The following is a 22,502-nucleotide window of genomic DNA, read 5'->3' as shown; positions in this document are numbered from 1 at the left end:
CACTCTGCAACGGCGACAGGAAACCTTACCTCGGGCAGCTTTTAGAGATGGAAGCACGCAACTCTTGACAAAACAGTCGGAAGTCCCTCAGCGACACGGTAGGCAAAGTTCCCATATCTCCGAGCGGAAATGAGCTCCGTGCGATCGCTGTCGACTACGCTTGCCGTCTGCCGTGAGGGGTCTTTGATGTCGTCCAGTCACATCGCAGCTCTTCGGGATACGAGCCCAATCCGGCAACTTTGACACGAAATTTCTCGAGGCTCTTGGAATATTTTGCAACTTAGCTTCATGATTTCGGGGAGGAACACGTTCTGCGCCTGATGGAAAAAACAACTCATCTTTTATAAGCCCTTTAACATAAGAGCAGTCATCGGTTAATTCTCTTCAATATTGGTCACCGGCCAAGATTGCCTAGAGTCCCACTTCCTTATTTTCACTGTTGTACCTCACCATTGTTTGTTACTATGCACTGATTGGCTAATCATGTCGCTGTTCTTTCATCTGCGTTTTGCAACCACTGAGATGTCATCAAATTAAAGGGCTCAGGGCAGGGGCCTTTGGAACAGGTTAGAATATACTATCTGAAGCTCAACATGCACTGATGTCTTCTCTCCTTATTTTGAGTGTCTACCAAACTAAAATGATCAGTTGTTTTGTCGTCCACTTTTTTTGTGTTCTTGTTTGTGTTGCGGATGGTTTTTCAAATGGCAATTTGGTCATTTTAGGTAGTTTCCTGTCAGTTTTTTGACCAACGGTGTTGCTGTTTTTTGATTTGCAAACCCTTTAGGATAGATCTGCTTTTGTAACCTAGGATACGTCACGAAAAGAGAGGGCCCAGGGCACAGGCCAATTGCGGTTCAGGGCTTTGGGGGTCCTGCGGTCCCAGAGCAGGGGTGGAAAAACTTCAACGTGCGGCTCGTCGGCCTTTTTCATCTGGCCTCGAAAAATGATCCACTTTTATGCCAACGCGTTTGCAACAAACATACAGGTACTGCTACAGAAAAAAACGACGACAAAATGAACGAGTCGGTGGCTGGGCGGATCCCTTAACCGCTCGGCTCGTAGGGCCACCATTTCCTGTGGTTTGTCTGCGGTGAGTACAGCCTCGTGCCACCGATCACAAAATGACTACAAAATTAATTAATTGTTAGTGCTTAAAAACAGGGACCTAATACATGATTTTGTCTTCATTCTGGTGAGGAAGAATACTACAAACATACTATTACGGAATTATTAGTACAAACATACAAATACGATCCTATTTAAAAAAATAGTCAAGAAATACTACAAAAATCTTAGTTTAGAAATTCCTAAAAATACTTTTACAGAAATACTACAAAACACTACTACAGTAATACTTAAACACAAAAGTACTTGCGCATAAATATGACATCAGAAATACTACACAAATACAACTAGAGTAACACTACAAAAGTATTACAAATCTATTACAAAAATTCTACTATGGCAGTACTCAAATACAACGAAATTAAAATACAGTAATACTATGAAAACACTACAGAAATACAACTAGTGTAATACTACAAAGAGTGATGCTAAGAATCAAATGGACTGAATCATTTCAAGGCAGTGGAGTATTCTCGACGCAGCGTTCATGTTTTTTTTATACTTTTTTCGAAAGAAAAAAAAATCAGCCGGCCTTTTTAAAAATATCATATTTAAGCCTAATTTGTCCATTATTAAGAATCATAAGAGTTTTAAAAAGCTATCATTTTTGTGGGTGCTAGGGTTGAATTCGAGGGCGCATGAGCACCCCCAAAAACAGCTTAGTTTCCCCCCATGGCTGAGCGTAGGGCGCCTTGAACAGAGTGGACTTTCTTATGGGAAGGCTTTTCTCCCTGTTCTCCTTGCAAGTCCCCCATTCATTGATCTTCGCTCCTTATTTTGGGAGACTAAAAGTGAACAACTTGACTTTTTAAAAATATATAGTTTCTTTTTTAATCATTGTATGTGTGTTCGTTTCGTGTTGTACGGGGAGCAAAGAAGGGAGGGGATTTATTTTCCAATTGTACCTGGAATGCTTTTATCCAATTCCTTGCTCCACACATTCATTTTCATTTGATTTGATACTTCTTTTTTCTGACGTTTGTTGTCCTTTATTTCTGATTATATATCGTTATTCTTGAAATAAACACAAAATAATCCAGGAAATGAGCAAAAACGACCTGCCAGTTGGTGGAACAAAAACATTTTTTTTTTGTTATTTTTGTTTTGATCGTGTTCTTACTTATCGATGTGTATCTTTTCGAACAAATTCAAACTGGCTTGGGGACAGCCTCACCACCCTAAACAACAAGCACACGAGACTGGGAAAGAAAGAAATCCTTATCGTGATCGGAGGTTGCTGTAATTAGGACTAAGTCTTAGACAATGAAATGGGAATAGATTCCATACGGCAATGTAAGATTGTATTTCTCTACTCTTTATTTAAATATGTCGCTGCTAGTGTCATTACAACAATTTTTTTTGCGTCGTCGATGCCAATAAATTTCTGCCGGTTCCCTCGGAGACGCTACTTTTCTGTGAGTGCTCAAAATGCTCCTTTTGGGGGGTTTCTGTGCTGTGGACTTTGAATGGGTTGCGTATGAAAAAGCTTCCAATTCTTTTCAACTTCATCTTTTTGTCTGTAGAGCTATAAATATGGTTCCTGTTCTTCAGTGTTAACGTTCATTTTGCTCGGATTTTGACCACTTTCATTCGGGAGCCGGCTCTTTTGAGTGAGCCCGGCCGAAAAAGTCGCTTCTCTAAAAACAGTCGGAATTCCTATCTCTTCAACGGACCATTCCACATGACGCCGTTTACTGTTGATGATTACTTTCCGATCGTGTTGACTTTTTCTTTTTGTTGCACTTGAAGTGGAGGAGAAACGTGTTACTGGTGAGTTGCAATCCATAGGACAAGGTTCTCTATTTGCTTGACTGGAAAAGTGCTCGGAAAATGACAACAACTTCTTTTGAATGTAACAGAAATAGATGGCTTTCCCTGGTAACTAGCTAATGACGAAGTAGTGTAGTGGGCAACCCGAACTCATTCGTTTTTTGAAAGTCACGTGCCCAACACTGATTGTTTTCAACGACAGTGAAGATGATTGAAATTGAAACCCCCAGGAAAGGCGTGTCACTTTTCCTATACTGCCATCTAGCGGTACAACTCGGAAGCATCGTTATTAGTATAGTCAGTGCGGAAAGTATATACTATTATTTGACGGCGAAAAAAAAGAGGAAAAAAACAACTTTATGAATTAAGCGCAAGTGTATCATTTGAATGTGTATGAACGGGAATATTTATATCTATCGATTGCTTTGATTAGGAATCGTTAATGGCATAAAACAAATCTATTTAAGTACAATTACGATGAAGTGGATGCTAAAAGTCGGACATACTAAACTCGGCAGAGAAAAATAACTGCATCCACGTCATGATCAAAAAATCTTGTCAGAAGTGGGATTCGAACCCACGCCTCCATTCGGAGACCAGAATTCCCGTCTCGTTTCGAGAAGGACTGAGCCTTGAGTCTGGCGCCTTAGACCGCTCGGCCATCCTGACAACTGGTTCTGTAATTGTGGTTTTGGTGTATTTATAGGCACCGATCGATCAATGACGTCTATATGAGAAATGGTATGTAGATGAAATAGAAAATGTGCTTAATCGGAAAAAAATCAGACAAAAAAGAAATAGAAAGCTTTGACAAACATGACGGAGGCACATTGGCTGGGCGGGGCCGAGGGCGGAGTCTCGGTCAAGCGTGTAGTGATGGGCGTTGCGTCTCTTTTTAGAGAAGCGGCTTTTTTAGCTCGGCTCACTCAAAAGAGTCAGCTGCCAAACGGCTCGTCAAATCAAGTCGTGTTTTATCTGTACAACCCTTATTCACCAGCAGTATATGGCTATACAATATAAACACGATTTTGTTTGTTTGTTGCTCTAATATACATCCTAACAACCATTATGTAACATTTTGCATACGCTGCTATCGGTTAGATAGGGATAAGTGTGAAGCATATTGTAAAGATCTTTGGGAGGTCTTCATTGACTTGAAAAGCGCTATAGAAATGCAGAACATTCATTCATGTCAATTTTAGAAAAGGGGAGAGAGAAAAACAAGACACAAATAAAAACAATCAAAAGAAAGATAAAGTAAAGAGAAGAAAACAAAAAAATAAAAAGTAAAAGGCAAGGAAAACAACAGAAGAAGGATAAAAGAAAGGGGTAAAAGGGACAAAAACATAAGAAAAAGGCGAGTTGAAAAAGAAATAAAACAAAAAAGAGAGAATGATAGAAGGAAAAAAGGATGAAAAATGAAAAAACGGAGGGCAGGCTGAATAGAGCAGTTACATATGCAAACCAATCATCACTCTCTTAAGGGGAGACAGCTCCTTCGTTCATTTCAAAGAGTCAGGCTCGTGGAACTGTTCCAGTCAGGAACCACACCTCAATAATCTCTAAGGGAGCTGTCTCCTGCAGGTGCCTTCAAAGAGTTGGCTCATAGAGCCCTTTTGTTTTTCAATATCACTTGACTATCGTGACCGGTAAAAAGCCTGCGCTCGTTGCCCACTTCAAAGAGCCGGTTCAATAAGCCGTGATGTTCGCCAACAACACATCGCTATCTCGAAGGGAGCCAGATCTTCGTTGGTTCGGAGTTGCCAGAAAACAAAAGAAGACAAAACAAGATACATTTTCAGAAAGGAGTGACAGATGACGATAACGTAGTCCTTGGGACTGGCTGGGACCAAAACGGCGTTTGGTGGGTTAGGGTTAGGCCACGTGTAAAGTTACAACGTCATCTACGTTCGCATTCAAAGACGAAAAAGTAAAACCTCACAGCGTGTGATTTTTATAGTCAGCAGACAGCAGGTTTTGGTCTTTGGTGCTTTTGGTGGCCTCGCCGTCCCCCTGCCGGCCTTGCCCGCGGCCCACGGTGGCCTCCTGGCCTTCCGCCTCCTCCCGCTCATCGCCGACTTCCTCTCCGACGCCGCGGCCGCGGCCGTCTTCCCTCGCCGGCCGTTCCCTCGCCGGCCGTTCCCTCCGGGATGACCGAGCTCGGCGGGCCTCCAGTTCCTGCTCCAACTGGGCCACGCGAGCCTCCATCTTGCGGCCCCCGGACTCTGCCTCGGCCATGAGGCGAGCCAGTTTGGTCTGCAGGGCCTCCAGGGCCTTTTCCAGCCCGGCCACTTTTGTCTCGGCGGGCTGAACGCCGTCCCCCGCCGGCTCGGCGCCGCTGTCCAGCATGCCCATCTTGGTGAGGATCTGCCGGCCTTTTTCCTCCAGGTGGCGCTTGGCCGTCGGGTACTCGGAGAGCACGTGCGTCAGGTCCTCCTTGGACAGGCCGAAGAGGTCCGAGTAGCCCACGCTTCGGATGTTGGCCGTGCGCCGGTTGCCCGATTTGTTGCCTGCGGTAAGGACGTTTGTTGAAAGGGACGAACGGGGACAAAACAGAAACGGGACCGACCTTTAATGTTGAGGATGCTGATTTCCCCAAAGAAGTTTCCTTCGCCGAGCACGGCCAATTCGGTGACGCCGTCGTCCGCCACCACCGCCAATTTGCCTTCTTTGATGATGTACATCTCGTGGCCCACGTCGCCCTTGCGGCACACGTACTCTCCGGGACTGAACACCTGGGGACCGCACCTCTGTCATTTGCCACACCCAGAACATTGTCACCTGTAATATCAAGATCCAAAGCCTACTTTCCAGGATCAAAAGCCTTCAGTCTTGTTAGAATATTGAAAGATGTGACTGCATATATAGTCTTAATGATATCAACTTGAATGCAAATGGCATACTGCTGAGCTTGAGCTATTCCCTGCAGGCTTGTCGTGACAAGCTTGCTGAATTATGAAGTAGCTTTTGCTTTGGTCAGAGCATCTTAATTCTCCAGGGTTATTTCTGTGCATTGACTTATTTGTTACAGTGGCGGCTCTCAAAAATCAACTAATAAGCTCAAAACGGCTCCGCCTGCCTACTTACGGCTTCCCCACTGACCTGAGGCGTTAGCTTTAGCACCAGCTCCTCCAGAAGGCTTTTCTCACAGCTCTGGAAGATGGCCACCTTGGAGAGGGTGGGCAAGTGGACGCTGACGGCGATCTCGGTTCGGAGGTGAAGCGGGAGCTGCTGCAGGATCTCGTTCTCGCGCATAATCTTCTTGTTGATGTGCAGGTGCTGATACCAGTTGTCGATACGCTGACGCAGCGCCTTGCTGATATGATGGCTGCGCAGGTACGCCTTCACCTGGAAAGCCATCTCGGGCTCAGGTGCCTTCCTATTTAAAGGGGAGTCGGTTTCCGGCTTACCAGCTCGTGGTTGGGAAAAAAAACGTTGTCTCGGTCCCTCAAGCTGGTGATGACGTTGCCCACGTTGCCTACGATGGAGGCGAAAACCAGGACTGCTATCAGCAGGTCGGCGATCATGAAGAGGAAAGCCTCCTCCCTGCTCGGCAGCGGCGTGTCCCCCACCGTGGTGAAGATCTGGGCCGAGAACCAGAAACAGTAGAAGTACTGGCGGCGGGTGGAGGCGAAGGCCGGGTCGGAGGCGTTGGGGTACACCCATCTGTCACTGCCCAGCCCGATGTGGTTGGAGAGCGCAAAGTAGAGGCAAGCGTTCCAGTGAATCAGGACAAAGATGTAGATCATCAGCTTGCTGATGCGGAAGGTGTTGGGGTACGAGGTCCTGGTCTCCATGCGGTCCAGGGCCTCGTTGAGGCGAGGAGTGCGCAGCAGGCGGTTCAGCCTCACCGTGGCTGCCCCCAGACCCAAAACCAGGTAGAATAGATCGGTCGGCAGCAGGGACGCCAGGTCCCGCAAGAAACGTCGCGAACCCAGGTAGCGCCGCTTCAGGTGGGCCGGGTCTCGGATCAGGATGCCCTGGTCCAGATAGCCTGGACACATGTCACAACTGTTCTACAAGCGCTATGTCACACACTGGACATTGGACTGGGATAGATTTGGACTCCGGCCCTTATCCAGAGATTGGATCTCCTGTACTGCCAACCCAAGCCCAAATGCTATGGAAATCCATACCACCAGCGCTCAGTCTCATGGTTTATGAGAATCCTCCCCCACCCTCCTTCCCAAAACCCTATCACAGGTAAACATTAACCCAGACCTGAACGGGATGCGACGACCATGTCGGCAGCGTACATCAGGTCCGAGACCAAGTCCAGGGTCAGCCAGACTGCCAGGTAGCTCAAACCAATGGAGGGAAAGCAGGTCCTGCCTCACAGGAAAGTCGTCCCTTAACCGTGCCCCCTTTAGGTAGGGTTAGACCTCGTCCTACCTGAGGATGATGACCACCCAGTTGTAGACCACGGGCGGGACCATCATCTGCAGCCAAACGTAGTAAAACTGCTCCGCCGGGTCTACCACCCATCTGGTCCAGCTGCAGGAAAAACCAGGACCCCTTTTTGTGAAAAAAGTCTGGTGGTTCCACAAGGTGTACACGCCGTTCTTGTTTCAGGTCAAGAACTGGAGGCTGACTCACCTTCGAGAGGTCTCCTCAGGATCCGGCTGATCCGGTAATGGGTCCTGGACTCTCTGGGTTCCGTGAACCACCTTAACGTTCCGCCGCCACCTATGCCAAGCTGAGGCAAAACGGCCAGAAACTCCGTCCATGGCGGCTTCGGTGTCGTCTGCGATGATTGGTAGCTACGGACGACCGAACAACAAGACCTAGTGTCGGTCCTCCGGGACGGACTCTCCCCTTGAGGTCTTCTGAGAAGGCGCTCAAAAACTCACCTTTCTTACAGATGGTCATGAACCTTTTTTTTCTCACCAGGAGGCAACTCAAGTGAGTTTGAGTCAAGGTCAGGTTTTCCACCCAAAAAGAAATCCCCTTTACTCAAATATCTTTTTATAAAACACTTCTACTTAAAGAAAATTAAAAGAAAAATCATGAAAGGCACGTTGAGTATAATAGTCTGAGTCAAGGTCAGGTTTTCTACTCAAAAAGAAATCCACTTTTCTCAAATATGTTTTTATAAAACACTTCTACTTAAAGAAAAGTGAAAGAAAAATCATGAAAGGCACATTGAGTATAATTTAACGCCTCCTAGTGGTTGAAAACTGCATTCGAAAACATCGATTTGAATACTAAACCAACATACACTAACTATCGAATAATCGTGCATTTTTATTTTGGCTTATTATCCGAATCAATTTGCATTTTTAATGAATGACAATATTGTGACCACTATGAGCCACTGAATAACACTCACTCTCCCTTTAAGTGCAGGCCAAGCAGATTGTGGATTTATTTATGACTGTCTGATTTATTTTTATATATGTATTTCTTTTTAATTTTGTTTTTGTTTTGTGTAGAGTATTTGACAAAACGCTCCGGTGACCCCCAGGTCAATTGACTTTGACAGCCCACCTTAAAAGGAATATTAGTACTTGAAATGGTTTAGAAGCTCTTTGACCATGAGCTATTTTGGAAAAAAATAAAAACAAACCTTGACAAACTAGGTTTTTTTTGTCCAGGGGTTTCAGAGTTGTTTCAGTCTAAAAATGTATTATTTCGTTTATTTTATTGCGCTGAAGAATAAATCGTTTGCAATTTTGTCCCGGGATTCTGTGTTGCTTGATTTTAAAGTTGCTCGGTAGAAAAAGGTTGAAGGGTTATACCAGTCAAAAGTTCACTGTAGAGGAAAAAAGCCTACTATAATATTGTAGAATAAATCATTTAAAAAATAATAATAATTCATTCATTTTGTGCCTAATGTTGCATTTACATTGGTGACACATGAATCAAAGCAGAGGTCCGGAACCTTTTTAGGGTTAGGGGTTAGGGGTTAGGGTTAGGATGAAGGTGAGGGTGAGGGTGAGGGTGAGGGTCAGGGTCAGGGTCAGGGTCAGGGTTAAAATAGTCATTTAGGTGTATATTTTTGCTCGATTGGGCTCAAAATAGCCTTTCTTGGTATTGTTTTGCTCGATCAAAACAGTCATTTTTGAGAATGGTTTTGCTTGATAGGGCTCAAAAAAAATTCTGTATATTTTTGGGCGATTGGGCTCAAAACAGTCATTTTTGTGTATATTTTTGTATAGTTTTGGGCTCAAAACATGAGGGCAAATAATACACAGATATTGTCAACATAAAATATAGGTTATTCATACGCTATACAATAGAAGTGTATTTTAAGCCTAGATTTAAACATTTCCACTGAGGCTGCAGATCGGATCTCGGGGGGAAGAGCATTGCACAGCACCGGGGCCCGAGTGGAGAACGCTCTGGAAGCTGCGGATTTCTTCTAGGCTCTTGGGATCACTAGTAGACCAGCGTTCTATGAGCGAAGGCTCGGGACCGGAACATAGGGGGAAATGAAATCTGAAAGATATGATTTAGTATACTACCAACAGAACCTTCAAATCACATCTTAAGCTAACGGGGAGCCAATGCAGGTGAGCCAAAGTCAGGGTCATGTGATCAAACTTTCTTGTCTTGGGACAACAAAGAACTCATTTCTGCAAGACTGCGAATGCGGAAAAGAAGCTGTTCTAGTAATTTTCGAAAGCAAAATAAGAAAAGGCAAAAACGCAAAAAGAAAAAAAAAAAGATCATCTAGAAGGGAATCAGCTCTCGACTGGCGGTGAGCCGGCCGGTAAAGCCGTTTCGTACAAGAAGGACACGACGGGCACCTGTTGCAAACAGACAAGACCCTTTTGATGTTTTTCTTTCATTCGGAGAGTGAGCGGGTTCCAAACGACTGCCCCCAATCATGAAAATCAAAAAGGTTTTTTAAACAGCTTGTTCGGCAACTAGCATGCATGCTAATTGCTCTTGTGATGACAGGGTGTCTCTTTTCCACTGCACGCTTTCCGCTCGCCTGGCTTGGCCTCGGCACCGGTACTTAGTACTTTTTGGAGTCTCCTTTTCCATGTCAAAGAAAAATTTTTCTAGGTGTCACGTATACGGTGAACACAATTCAAAATGATCAAAAAGCGTATCAAATAGGGGGGAACCATTTTTGCAGGGGTGTAATGTAATTACCGATGTGTCTCTGGGGCTGTAAAATCAAATGACAATAGGAATATGCTGTTATGAATGCATGTCATGAATGTTAGGATGTTGTTACAACTCATTATTTTCTAACCAAGAGGACATTTTTGTTAAAATTCTTGACTATTCTGAAGAGTTGTATTTTATAGTATTACAGCAGTGATATTTTATAGTATTTCTGCAATCATATTTTTGTAGTATTCTCATATTAGAATCTTTGTAGTATATCTGTAGAATTTTCTTAGTATTGTATTGCTGTAATTGTATTTCTGTAGTATTTCTGTAGTATTTCTGTCATAATACTTCTGTAGAAGTATGTTTTGGTAGTCTTTCTGTTTTAATATATATGTAGCAGTACCTTGGTATTATAGTATGAATGTAGTGTTTTTGTATTTCTGTAGAAGCATTTTTGAAGTATTTCCATACTAGTATTGTTGTATTTCTTAAGTATTTTTAAATATTACTGTAGTTTTTTTTTGTATTTCTGTCGTAAATATTCTGTAATTGTTTTTTTTTTCAATCATAGTGTTACTGTAGTAGTATTTCTGTAGTATTTACACAATCCTTTTTTATGATCAGAATTAAGACAAAATGATATATTAGGTCGGTTAGACCAGCTCGGCCGGAAACGAGGATTCGTATTTCCGGTCACGTGACGCTTCGCTCGGCGCGCGTCTTCATTTGTCACGCCCACTCGTATTCAAACGCGAGCGTCCGAGTGGCGCATTTCGTCAGTCGCCATTGTAGGTCACCCAAAAAAATGCAACTTGAATTTCTTTCCATTTGGCGATTCCTGAAGACCACAAAAATTCTCAACAAGACGACTTTTGGTGAGTTTGTTTGGAAACTCTTTCCCCTTTCGAGTGTGACGCACTTGAACAAACGATGTAATGAAATGAAATGAAATGTTGTTGCTCGGAGAAACGGCGCATAACATTTCAAACACATGTGAGATTTACTTTTAATGTTCGTCGTCTCTGTAGATGTTACATAACGAAATTGTGAATATGCTTGATTGCTGTTAAGATTGTCGAGAAGGGTTGTTAAGACCTCACATTGTTTGTTTGCTGTTATTAGTGTCAATAAATTTGTTCAAACCCCATAAAAAAAAGATGAAATTTTTGTATTGTCGTCGTTTATTTTCTTTGTAAATGTGATCAATTGAACGATTATCTTGGGGCGACACGTTGCCGCCATTTCAGGTCCTGCAGTCCGATAACGTTGCTCGTAGAAACGAAAGGATAACATTCAACTCATGTGAGATTTACTTTTAATATTTGTCGCCATTGTTTTGTATCGTCGTTGTTTTTATTTTATTGCACATTGTCCAGTTTCGACGTTAATGCCAGTGGCTTGGCGCAACAGTTGGCCGCCATTTCAGGTTCCTCTTGTAAGTGGCTTGGGGCGACATGTAAGTCATTGTTGCTCATAGAAGCAGGGCCGATTTGAGTTTTAGAGCTTTAAGGGGTGCTGGGCACCCGGATCGAGGGTGGGCGACCTATGGCAAGACGAACACAAATGAATATTACAACACATTCAACTCCAAAAATACTGCATATACAGTACAACAATTATACTGAGGAAATAGTCTTTTAATACTACTGTAAAAACACTACAAAGTGCTATGAAATAAAAGTACAGTAATACTATAAAAACACAACTGCAGATATAATATAAAAATACGACAACATTAATACCAAAACAACTACAGTATTACTACAGATGTACTATAACAGGTCTACGATGGAAAATACTACAAAATATGACAACAGAAATGATACAAAAAGACTTGTACATAAATATTACAACAGAAGTCCTACAACAATGCTACAAAAGGAAATAGTGTTATAATACTCGTGTAAAACACGACTAAATATTACAAAATAAAACTACAGTACTGCACTACACAGAAATATTACAAAAGGACTACTGCAGAAGTAATGAAGTAATGCTTTTTTGAATACTGCATTGCACGCTTTATGAAAGAATACCCCAAACTTTTGATGACAATTATTTCAGAACAACTCAAGAGAGACCTAAACCTACCTCCCTCAACCCGGACTCCTTGGAGCCAACGAGGGACATCGCCTGATCACTTCCACAACAAGGTGGCGCTACTCTAGGTAGGAATTGGATTCTTTCTTTCCTCCTGACTGTGGATTGCACAACACGTGCTCGTGAATTGTCTAAGGTGGACGGCATTGCAATTTTTTTTTTTTTTTTAATGATGGTTCGTACTAGCGCTTGAAATACTTGGAGAATGTTTGAAGGTTAATGTGGTGTTTTCATGGTTCGAATTTCTTAGGTAGAATTTTTGTTGTAACGGTGGCGTTTTTGTAGTATTATTGTAGTTGTATTTTTGTAACGTTTCTATTGTCATATAGCAGCATACCTGTCAACCTCCACGGCTCTATGCCTGTACAAACTGTCGTATTTTACCGCACCAAATACAAAATAACCGTACGCAGTATTTTTTCAAAATGGCGCATGATGGGAAATCCCCAGGCGGCAGACGCATGCGCACAGTAGCATCAAACCGCTCGCTTCGTTTGCAACAAAAAAAAAACGATACGGAGGATAGAGGCTACTGCGGCGACCTGACTTGATTTGATATGCCGTTTGGTGATAGTCGGTGTATACCCATAATTGACAAATTTTCTGTACAGATTTTCTTGTACGTCATACATGTCTTGAAATGCATAATAAACATACTTTGTATGGCAAAAACGTACAGGTTGACAAGTATGTATTAGTAATTTTTCTGTTTTATATTTTTTTGTGCAGTATTTTGGTTGTTTTTTTTTTATACAAAAAAGTATAATTGTTTTATTTATTTAATATTTCTCTCATAGTATTTTTGTAGTATTTCCATTGTAATCATTCTGTAGTAGTTTTTTTGTGTTTCAGTATAACTTTAGTGCTATTTTTGGTAGTGTTTCTGTAGTAGTCTCTTGTATTATAGTATTACTCTAGTGTAATTTTTGTCAGTGGTGTTTCCCCCACCCTGATCTAGCGTATTGCTGAGCCGCTATTCTGTATTTGCGATTGGTGTTGCTTTAGCTCCCTCTTGTGGTCACTTGAGTCAAGTGTCGGGCCTTTCAATGTATCCACGTCTCATTTGTTGAACGGAAGTGTCTATTCGGGGTAAAGCAAAGTCTTCTTTGTAAGTTGTATCGACATCAAAGTCTCAATGACGGATTAGATGCACAAATTGCAGGCAAACTTAAAATAGTATGCATAAAAGTAGAAAGAACACAAGCGCACTCTAAGTACCGCGAAAATGATGATATGGCGCGCCCTGGTGGTCATTCTTGGTAAGTGTAATGTGGTTTTTTTGTACTGGATATGTCTCCGTTGTTAGGGTTAAGGTTTTTGGTTGTGGTTGGGGGGATAGGTTTAGGGTTATGGTTTAGGGATTTGGGTTGGGGGTTAGGTTTAGGGGTTAGGGTTAGAGGGTTTAGGGTTTAAGGGTTAGGGTTATTCTGTATTTGTGATTGGTGTCGCTTTAGCTCCCTCTTGTGGTCACTTGAAATATGGCATCCACGTCTAGGCTGTCGCTTTAGCTCCCTCTTGTGGTGACTTGAAATGATGCATCCACTTCTAGGCTGTCGGTTGAGCTCCCTCTTGTGGTGACTTGAAATAATGCATCCACTTCTAGGCTGTCGTTTGAGCTTCCTCTTGTGGTGATTTGAAATAATGCATCGGCGTCTAGGCTTTTTTGCTTTAGCTCCCTCTTGTGGTCACTTGTAATAATGCATCCACTTCTAGGCTGTCGCTTTAGCTCCCTCTTGTGGTCACTTGAATTACTGCATCTACGTCTAGGCTTTTGCTTGAGCTCCCTCTTGTGGTCACTTGTAATATTGCATCCATTTTTAGGCTGTCGCTTCAGCTCCCTCTTGTGGTGACTTGAAATAATGCATCCACTTCTAGGCTGTCGCTTGAGTTCCCTCTTGTGGTCACTTGAAATAATGCATCCACGTCTAGGCTGTCGCTTTAGCTCCCTCTTGTGGTCACTTGTAATAATGCATCCACTTCTAGGCTGTCGCTTTACTCCTTCTTGTGGTGACTTGAAATAATGCATCTACGTCGAGGCTGTCGCTTTAGCTCCCTCTTGTGGTGACTTAAAAGAATGCATCCACTTCTAGGCTGTCGCTTTAGCTCCCTCTTGTGGTGACTTGAAATAATGCATCTACGTCTAGGCTTTTGCTTTAGCTCCCTCTTGTGGTCACTTGTAATAATGCATCCACTTCTAGGCTGTCGCTTTACTCCCTCTTGTGGTGACTTGAAATAATGCATCTACGTCTAGGCTGTCGCTTTAGGGTTAGGGTTAGGTTTTTGAGGCAATCTTACTTTCCCAAGGTCCCTCAAAAAAATTTTTTGGGGTTCTTGGGAAACCAAGTCTTATTAGCACTGGCCATTCAGGAAATTGGAGCGTTTCTTGTCTTACCTGCGTTCGTTTAGTCCATCTGGGAAGAGAGTGTTTAATTTTCCTATCCAGCCTTTTTCTGGGTTAGGGGGTTAGGGTTAGGTTTTTGAGGCAATCTTACTTTCCCAAGGTCCCTCAAAAATTTTTTTTTGGGGTTCTTGGGAAAGGGTTAGGGTTAGGGTTAGGGTTAGGGTTAGGGTTAGAAGTCTTATTAGCACTGGCCATTCAGGAAATTGGGTTAGGGTTTAGGGTTTAGGGTTAGAGGGTTAGGGTTAGAGGGTTAGGGTTAGAGGGTTAGGGTTAGAGGGTTAGGGTTAGAGGGTTAGGGTTAGAGGGTTAGGGTTAGAGGGTTAGGGTTAGAGGGTTAGGGTTAGAGGGTTAGGGTTGGAGGGTTAGGGTTAGAGGGTTAGGGTTAGAGGGTTAGGGTTAGAGGGTTAGGGTTAGAGGGTTAGGGTTAGAGGGTTAGGGTTAGAGGGTTAGGGTTAGAGGGTTAGGGTTAGGGTTAGGGTTAGGTTAGGAAGCAATCTTACTTTCTCAAGGTCCCCCCAAAAAATTTTTTTGGAAGGTCCTTGGGAAACTAAGTTTCTGCACTCGCCATCCAGGGTTAGGGTTAGGGTTAGGGTTAGGAAGCAATCTTACTTTCTCAAGGTCCCCCCAAAAAAAATTTTTGGAAGGTCCTTGGGAAATTAAGTTTCTGCACTCGCCATCCAGGAAGCTGGAGCGTTTCTCACCTGCGTTCGTTTAGTCCATCTGGGAAAAGAGTGTTAAGTCTTTCTATCCAGTGTCTTTCTGCCCTGCGTCTTTCCCTTTGATTCCAATTGCTATTTGTTTGCAGGCCCCATATTTCTAAAGCCTGTAGTCCATGTTAGGGTTAGGGTTGGGGTTAGGGGTTAGGGTTAGGGGTTAGGGGTTAGGGGTTAGGGGTTAGGGGTTAGGGTTAGGGTTAGGGTTAGGGTTAGGGTTGGGGTTAGGGGTTAGGGTTAGGGGTTAGGGGTTAGGGTTAGGGTTAGGGTTAGGGTTAGGGTTAGTGTTAGGGCAGAAGGTTGTAGTGTAGGGTTAGGTTTTTGAAACAATATTGCTTTCCCAAGGTCCCCCAAAAAAATTTTTCTGGGGGTCCTTGGGAAACCAATTTTTTAGCACTCGCCATACAGGAAAATATAGCGTTTTTTTGTGTGTCTTACCTGCGTTCGTTTAGTCCATTAGGGTTAAGGGTTAGGGGTTAGGGTTAGAGGGTTAGGGTTAGAGGGTTAGGGTTAGAGGGTTAGGGTTAGAGGGTTAGGGTTAGAGGGTTAGGGTTAGAGGGTTAGGGTTAGAGGGTTAGGGTTAGAGGGTTAGGGTTAGAGTTAGAGGGTTAGGGTTAGAGTTAGAGGGTTAGGGTTAGGGTTAGAAAGTTAGGGTTAGGGTTAGGTTTTTGAAACAATATTGCTTTCCCAAGGTCCCCCAAAAAAAATTTTTTCTGGGGGTCCCCGGGAAACCAATTTTTTAGCACTCGCCATACAGGAAAATATAGTGTTTTTTTGTGTGTCTTACCTGCGTTCGTTTAGTCCATTAGGAAAGAGAGTGTTTAGTTTTTTTATCCAGTCTTTTTCTGCTAAGCGTCTTTCTTTTTGTGTCCAATTGCTATTTGTTTGAAGGCCCGATATTTCTAAAGCTTGTATCCCATGATGAATGAAGTGTGCAACAAGATGTGTATTTATTTGTCTAAGGTTCCTAATGTTGTAAATGTGTTGTGCTAGTCTACATCTGATAGAATTTCCTGTCTCTCCTACATATTTAATGTCACAGTGTTTACATTTTATGACATAAATACAGTTTTCTGTGGTAGGAGTGATTCTTTGTTTAATCAGGTAGTTTGTTTTTGTAATGGTGTTCCTAACTGTGGTGGCTTGTTTGTAAAATGTGGGCGCCTGTGTTTGTATTGTGTTAATTTCAGGTAGTTAGGGTTAGGGTTAGGGTTAGGGTTAGGGTTAGGGTTAGGGTTAGGGTTAGGGTTAGGGTTAGGGTTTAGGGTTAGGGTTAGGGTTAGGGTTAGGGTTAGGGTTAGGGTTAGGGTTAGGGTTAGGGTTAGGGTTAGGGTTAGGGTTAGGGTTAGGGTTAGGGTTAGGGTTAGGGTTAGGGTTAGGGTTAGGGTTAGGGTTAGGGTTAGGGTTAGGGTTAGGGTTAGGGTTAGGGTTAGGGTTAGGGTTAGGGTTAGGGTTAGGGTTAGGGTTAGGGTTAGGGTTAGGGTTAGGGTTAGGGTTAGGGTTAGGGTTAGGGTTAGGGTTAGGGTTAGGGTTAGGGTTAGGGTTAGGGTTAGGGTTAGGGTTAGGGTTAGGGTTAGGGTTAGGGTTAGGGTTAGGGTTAGGGTTAGGGTTAGGGTTAGGGTTAGGGTTAGGGTTAGGGTTAGGGTTAGGGTTAGGGTTAGGGTTAGGGTTAGGGTTAGGGTTAGGGTTAGGGTTAGGGTTAGGGTTAGGGTTAGGGTTAGGGTTAGGGTTAGGGTTAGGGTTAGGGTTAGGGTTAGGGTTAGGGTTAGGGTTAGGGTTAGGGTTAGGGTTAGGGTTAGGGTTAGGGTTAGGGTTAGGGTTAGGGTTAGGGTTAGGGTTAGGGTTAGGGTTAGGGTTAGGGTTAGGGTTAGGGTTAGGGTTAGGGTTAGGGTTAGGGTTAGGGTTAGGGTTAGGGTTAGGGTTAGGGTTAGGGTTAGGGTTAGGGTTAGGGTTAGGGTTAGGGTTAGGGTTAGGGTTAGGGTTAGGGTTAGGGTTAGGGTTAGGGTTAGGGTTAGGGTTAGGGTTAGGGTTAGGGTTAGGGTTAGGGTTAGGGTTAGGGTTAGGGTTAGGGTTAGGGTTAGGGTTAGGGTTAGGGTTAGGGTTAGGGTTAGGGTTAGGGTTAGGGTTAGGGTTAGGGTTAGGGTTAGGGTTAGGGTTAGGGTTAGGGTTAGGGTTAGGGTTAGGGTTAGGGTTAGGGTTAGGGTTAGGGTTAGGGTTAGGGTTAGGGTTAGGGTTAGGGTTAGGGTTAGGGTTAGGGTTAGGGTTAGGGTTAGGGTTAGGGTTAGGGTTAGGGTTAGGGTTAGGGTTAGGGTTAGGGTTAGGGTTAGGGTTAGGGTTAGGGTTAGGGTTAGGGTTAGGGTTAGGGTTAGGGTTAGGGTTAGGGTTAGGGTTAGGGTTAGGGTTAGGGTTAGGGTTAGGGTTAGGGTTAGGGTTAGGGTTAGGGTTAGGGTTAGGGTTAGGGTTAGGGTTAGGGTTAGGGTTAGGGTTAGGGTTAGGGTTAGGGTTAGGGTTAGGGTTAGGGTTAGGGTTAGGGTTAGGGTTAGGGTTAGGGTTAGGGTTAGGGTTAGGGTTAGGGTTAGGGTTAGGGTTAGGGTTAGGGTTAGGGTTAGGGTTAGGGTTAGGGTTAGGGTTAGGGTTAGGGTTAGGGTTAGGGTTAGGGTTAGGGTTAGGGTTAGGGTTAGGGTTAGGGTTAGGGTTAGGGTTAGGGTTAGGGTTAGGGTTAGGGTTAGGGTTAGGGTTAGGGTTAGGGTTAGGGTTAGGGTTAGGGTTAGGGTTAGGGTTAGGGTTAGGGTTAGGGTTAGGGTTAGGGTTAGGGTTAGGGTTAGGGTTAGGGTTAGGGTTAGGGTTAGGGTTAGGGTTAGGGTTAGGGTTAGGGTTAGGGTTAGGGTTAGGGTTAGGGTTAGGGTTAGGGTTAGGGTTAGGGTTAGGGTTAGGGTTAGGGTTAGGGTTAGGGTTAGGGTTAGGGTTAGGGTTAGGGTTAGGGTTAGGGTTAGGGTTAGGGTTAGGGTTAGGGTTAGGGTTAGGGTTAGGGTTAGGGTTAGGGTTAGGGTTAGGGTTAGGGTTAGGGTTAGGGTTAGGGTTAGGGTTAGGGTTAGGGTTAGGGTTAGGGTTAGGGTTAGGGTTAGGGTTAGGGTTAGGGTTAGGGTTAGGGTTAGGGTTAGGGTTAGGGTTAGGGTTAGGGTTAGGGTTAGGGTTAGGGTTAGGGTTAGGGTTAGGGTTAGGGTTAGGGTTAGGGTTAGGGTTAGGGTTAGGGTTAGGGTTAGGGTTAGGGTTAGGGTTAGGGTTAGGGTTAGGGTTAGGGTTAGGGTTAGGGTTAGGGTTAGGGTTAGGGTTAGGGTTAGGGTTAGGGTTAGGGTTAGGGTTAGGGTTAGGGTTAGGGTTAGGGTTAGGGTTAGGGTTAGGGTTAGGGTTAGGGTTAGGGTTAGGGTTAGGGTTAGGGTTAGGGTTAGGGTTAGGGTTAGGGTTAGGGTTAGGGTTAGGGTTAGGGTTAGGGTTAGGGTTAGGGTTAGGGTTAGGGTTAGGGTTAGGGTTAGGGTTAGGGTTAGGGTTAGGGTTAGGGTTAGGGTTAGGGTTAGGGTTAGGGTTAGGGTTAGGGTTAGGGTTAGGGTTAGGGTTAGGGTTAGGGTTAGGGTTAGGGTTAGGGTTAGGGTTAGGGTTAGGGTTAGGGTTAGGGTTAGGGTTAGGGTTAGGGTTAGGGTTAGGGTTAGGGTTAGGGTTAGGGTTAGGGTTAGGGTTAGGGTTAGGGTTAGGGTTAGGGTTAGGGTTAGGGTTAGGGTTAGGGTTAGGGTTAGGGTTAGGGTTAGGGTTAGGGTTAGGGTTAGGGTTAGGGTTAGGGTTAGGGTTAGGGTTAGGGTTAGGGTTAGGGTTAGGGTTAGGGTTAGGGTTAGGGTTAGGGTTAGGGTTAGGGTTAGGGTTAGGGTTAGGGTTAGGGTTAGGGTTAGGGTTAGGGTTAGGGTTAGGGTTAGGGTTAGGGTTAGGGTTAGGGTTAGGGTTAGGGTTAGGGTTAGGGTTAGGGTTAGGGTTAGGGTTAGGGTTAGGGTTAGGGTTAGGGTTAGGGTTAGGGTTAGGGTTAGGGTTAGGGTTAGGGTTAGGGTTAGGGTTAGGGTTAGGGTTAGGGTTAGGGTTAGGGTTAGGGTTAGGGTTAGGGTTAGGGTTAGGGTTAGGGTTAGGGTTAGGGTTAGGGTTAGGGTTAGGGTTAGGGTTAGGGTTAGGGTTAGGGTTAGGGTTAGGGTTAGGGTTAGGGTTAGGGTTAGGGTTAGGGTTAGGGTTAGGGTTAGGGTTAGGGTTAGGGTTAGGGTTAGGGTTAGGGTTAGGGTTAGGGTTAGGGTTAGGGTTAGGGTTAGGGTTAGGGTTAGGGTTAGGGTTAGGGTTAGGGTTAGGGTTAGGGTTAGGGTTAGGGTTAGGGTTAGGGTTAGGGTTAGGGTTAGGGTTAGGGTTAGGGTTAGGGTTAGGGTTAGGGTTAGGGTTAGGGTTAGGGTTAGGGTTAGGGTTAGGGTTAGGGTTAGGGTTAGGGTTAGGGTTAGGGTTAGGGTTAGGGTTAGGGTTAGGGTTAGGGTTAGGGTTAGGGTTAGGGTTAGGGTTAGGGTTAGGGTTAGGGTTAGGGTTAGGGTTAGGGTTAGGGTTAGGGTTAGGGTTAGGGTTAGGGTTAGGGTTAGGGTTAGGGTTAGGGTTAGGGTTAGGGTTAGGGTTAGGGTTAGGGTTAGGGTTAGGGTTAGGGTTAGGGTTAGGGTTAGGGTTAGGGTTAGGGTTAGGGTTAGGGTTAGGGTTAGGGTTAGGGTTAGGGTTAGGGTTAGGGTTAGGGTTAGGGTTAGGGTTAGGGTTAGGGTTAGGGTTAGGGTTAGGGTTAGGGTTAGGGTTAGGGTTAGGGTTAGGGTTAGGGTTAGGGTTAGGGTTAGGGTTAGGGTTAGGGTTAGGGTTAGGGTTAGGGTTAGGGTTAGGGTTAGGGTTAGGGTTAGGGTTAGGGTTAGGGTTAGGGTTAGGGTTAGGGTTAGGGTTAGGGTTAGGGTTAGGGTTAGGGTTAGGGTTAGGGTTAGGGTTAGGGTTAGGGTTAGGGTTAGGGTTAGGGTTAGGGTTAGGGTTAGGGTTAGGGTTAGGGTTAGGGTTAGGGTTAGGGTTAGGGTTAGGGTTAGGGTTAGGGTTAGGGTTAGGGTTAGGGTTAGGGTTAGGGTTAGGGTTAGGGTTAGGGTTAGGGTTAGGGTTAGGGTTAGGGTTAGGGTTAGGGTTAGGGTTAGGGTTAGGGTTAGGGTTAGGGTTAGGGTTAGGGTTAGGGTTAGGGTTAGGGTTAGGGTTAGGGTTAGGGTTAGGGTTAGGGTTAGGGTTAGGGTTAGGGTTAGGGTTAGGGTTAGGGTTAGGGTTAGGGTTAGGGTTAGGGTTAGGGTTAGGGTTAGGGTTAGGGTTAGGGTTAGGGTTAGGGTTAGGGTTAGGGTTAGGGTTAGGGTTAGGGTTAGGGTTAGGGTTAGGGTTAGGGTTAGGGTTAGGGTTAGGGTTAGGGTTAGGGTTAGGGTTAGGGTTAGGGTTAGGGTTAGGGTTAGGGTTAGGGTTAGGGTTAGGGTTAGGGTTAGGGTTAGGGTTAGGGTTAGGGTTAGGGTTAGGGTTAGGGTTAGGGTTAGGGTTAGGGTTAGGGTTAGGGTTAGGGTTAGGGTTAGGGTTAGGGTTAGGGTTAGGGTTAGGGTTAGGGTTAGGGTTAGGGTTAGGGTTAGGGTTAGGGTTAGGGTTAGGGTTAGGGTTAGGGTTAGGGTTAGGGTTAGGGTTAGGGTTAGGGTTAGGGTTAGGGTTAGGGTTAGGGTTAGGGTTAGGGTTAGGGTTAGGGTTAGGGTTAGGGTTAGGGTTAGGGTTAGGGTTAGGGTTAGGGTTAGGGTTAGGGTTAGGGTTAGGGTTAGGGTTAGGGTTAGGGTTAGGGTTAGGGTTAGGGTTAGGGTTAGGGTTAGGGTTAGGGTTAGGGTTAGGGTTAGGGTTAGGGTTAGGGTTAGGGTTAGGGTTAGGGTTAGGGTTAGGGTTAGGGTTAGGGTTAGGGTTAGGGTTAGGGTTAGGGTTAGGGTTAGGGTTAGGGTTAGGGTTAGGGTTAGGGTTAGGGTTAGGGTTAGGGTTAGGGTTAGGGTTAGGGTTAGGGTTAGGGTTAGGGTTAGGGTTAGGGTTAGGGTTAGGGTTAGGGTTAGGGTTAGGGTTAGGGTTAGGGTTAGGGTTAGGGTTAGGGTTAGGGTTAGGGTTAGGGTTAGGGTTAGGGTTAGGGTTAGGGTTAGGGTTAGGGTTAGGGTTAGGGTTAGGGTTAGGGTTAGGGTTAGGGTTAGGGTTAGGGTTAGGGTTAGGGTTAGGGTTAGGGTTAGGGTTAGGGTTAGGGTTAGGGTTAGGGTTAGGGTTAGGGTTAGGGTTAGGGTTAGGGTTAGGGTTAGGGTTAGGGTTAGGGTTAGGGTTAGGGTTAGGGTTAGGGTTAGGGTTAGGGTTAGGGTTAGGGTTAGGGTTAGGGTTAGGGTTAGGGTTAGGGTTAGGGTTAGGGTTAGGGTTAGGGTTAGGGTTAGGGTTAGGGTTAGGGTTAGGGTTAGGGTTAGGGTTAGGGTTAGGGTTAGGGTTAGGGTTAGGGTTAGGGTTAGGGTTAGGGTTAGGGTTAGGGTTAGGGTTAGGGTTAGGGTTAGGGTTAGGGTTAGGGTTAGGGTTAGGGTTAGGGTTAGGGTTAGGGTTAGGGTTAGGGTTAGGGTTAGGGTTAGGGTTAGGGTTAGGGTTAGGGTTAGGGTTAGGGTTAGGGTTAGGGTTAGGGTTAGGGTTAGGGTTAGGGTTAGGGTTAGGGTTAGGGTTAGGGTTAGGGTTAGGGTTAGGGTTAGGGTTAGGGTTAGGGTTAGGGTTAGGGTTAGGGTTAGGGTTAGGGTTAGGGTTAGGGTTAGGGTTAGGGTTAGGGTTAGGGTTAGGGTTAGGGTTAGGGTTAGGGTTAGGGTTAGGGTTAGGGTTAGGGTTAGGGTTAGGGTTAGGGTTAGGGTTAGGGTTAGGGTTAGGGTTAGGGTTAGGGTTAGGGTTAGGGTTAGGGTTAGGGTTAGGGTTAGGGTTAGGGTTAGGGTTAGGGTTAGGGTTAGGGTTAGGGTTAGGGTTAGGGTTAGGGTTAGGGTTAGGGTTAGGGTTAGGGTTAGGGTTAGGGTTAGGGTTAGGGTTAGGGTTAGGGTTAGGGTTAGGGTTAGGGTTAGGGTTAGGGTTAGGGTTAGGGTTAGGGTTAGGGTTAGGGTTAGGGTTAGGGTTAGGGTTAGGGTTAGGGTTAGGGTTAGGGTTAGGGTTAGGGTTAGGGTTAGGGTTAGGGTTAGGGTTAGGGTTAGGGTTAGGGTTAGGGTTAGGGTTAGGGTTAG

At 44.9% G+C, this 22,502-nt stretch overlaps 1 protein-coding gene and 1 non-coding gene across 2 annotated transcripts; both read right to left on the bottom strand.

Moving 5' to 3' along the window:
* Positions 1-3,454: 3,454 nt before the first annotated feature.
* On the bottom strand, positions 3,455-3,567 carry trnal-caa (transfer RNA leucine (anticodon CAA)). The gene is made up of 2 exons: positions 3,530-3,567; positions 3,455-3,500 (listed from the first exon to the last, which is right to left on the bottom strand). It is a non-coding gene; the product is annotated as a tRNA-Leu (tRNA).
* A 1,269-nt stretch (positions 3,568-4,836) lies between these two features.
* On the bottom strand, positions 4,837-7,625 carry cnga4 (cyclic nucleotide gated channel subunit alpha 4). Its single transcript, XM_088353477.1, has 7 exons — positions 7,495-7,625; positions 7,291-7,392; positions 7,120-7,226; positions 6,309-6,892; positions 6,001-6,246; positions 5,468-5,633; positions 4,837-5,408 (listed from the first exon to the last, which is right to left on the bottom strand). Exons 1-7 carry the CDS (start codon positions 7,623-7,625, stop codon positions 4,837-4,839), a joined length of 1,908 nt encoding a protein of 635 aa, XP_088209603.1.
* Between the last annotated feature and the right edge of the window lie 14,877 nt (positions 7,626-22,502).

This window comes from Urocampus carinirostris, chromosome 14 (assembly GCF_059441175.1).
Source record: "Urocampus carinirostris isolate Australia breed hairy pipefish chromosome 14, RoL_Ucar_1.0, whole genome shotgun sequence".
Taxonomy (NCBI): domain Eukaryota; kingdom Metazoa; phylum Chordata; class Actinopteri; order Syngnathiformes; family Syngnathidae; genus Urocampus; species Urocampus carinirostris.
The sequence above is the reverse complement of the archived record's forward strand: the minus strand, read 5'-3'. Positions and strand labels throughout refer to the sequence as shown.

Excerpts from the sequence above, each read along its gene's own strand:
- cnga4 (XM_088353477.1), bottom strand. The coding sequence starts at position 7,625 with ATGGACGGAGTTTCTGGCCGTTTTGCCTCAGCTTGGCATAGGTGGCGG. Across the intron at positions 7,227-7,290 it reads TGGGTGGTCATCATCCTCAG|GACCTGCTTTCCCTCCATTG; the intron begins GTAGGACGAGGT and ends CCTGTGAGGCAG. Across the intron at positions 6,893-7,119 it reads GGTCGTCGCATCCCGTTCAG|GCTATCTGGACCAGGGCATC; the intron begins GTCTGGGTTAAT and ends ACATGTGTCCAG.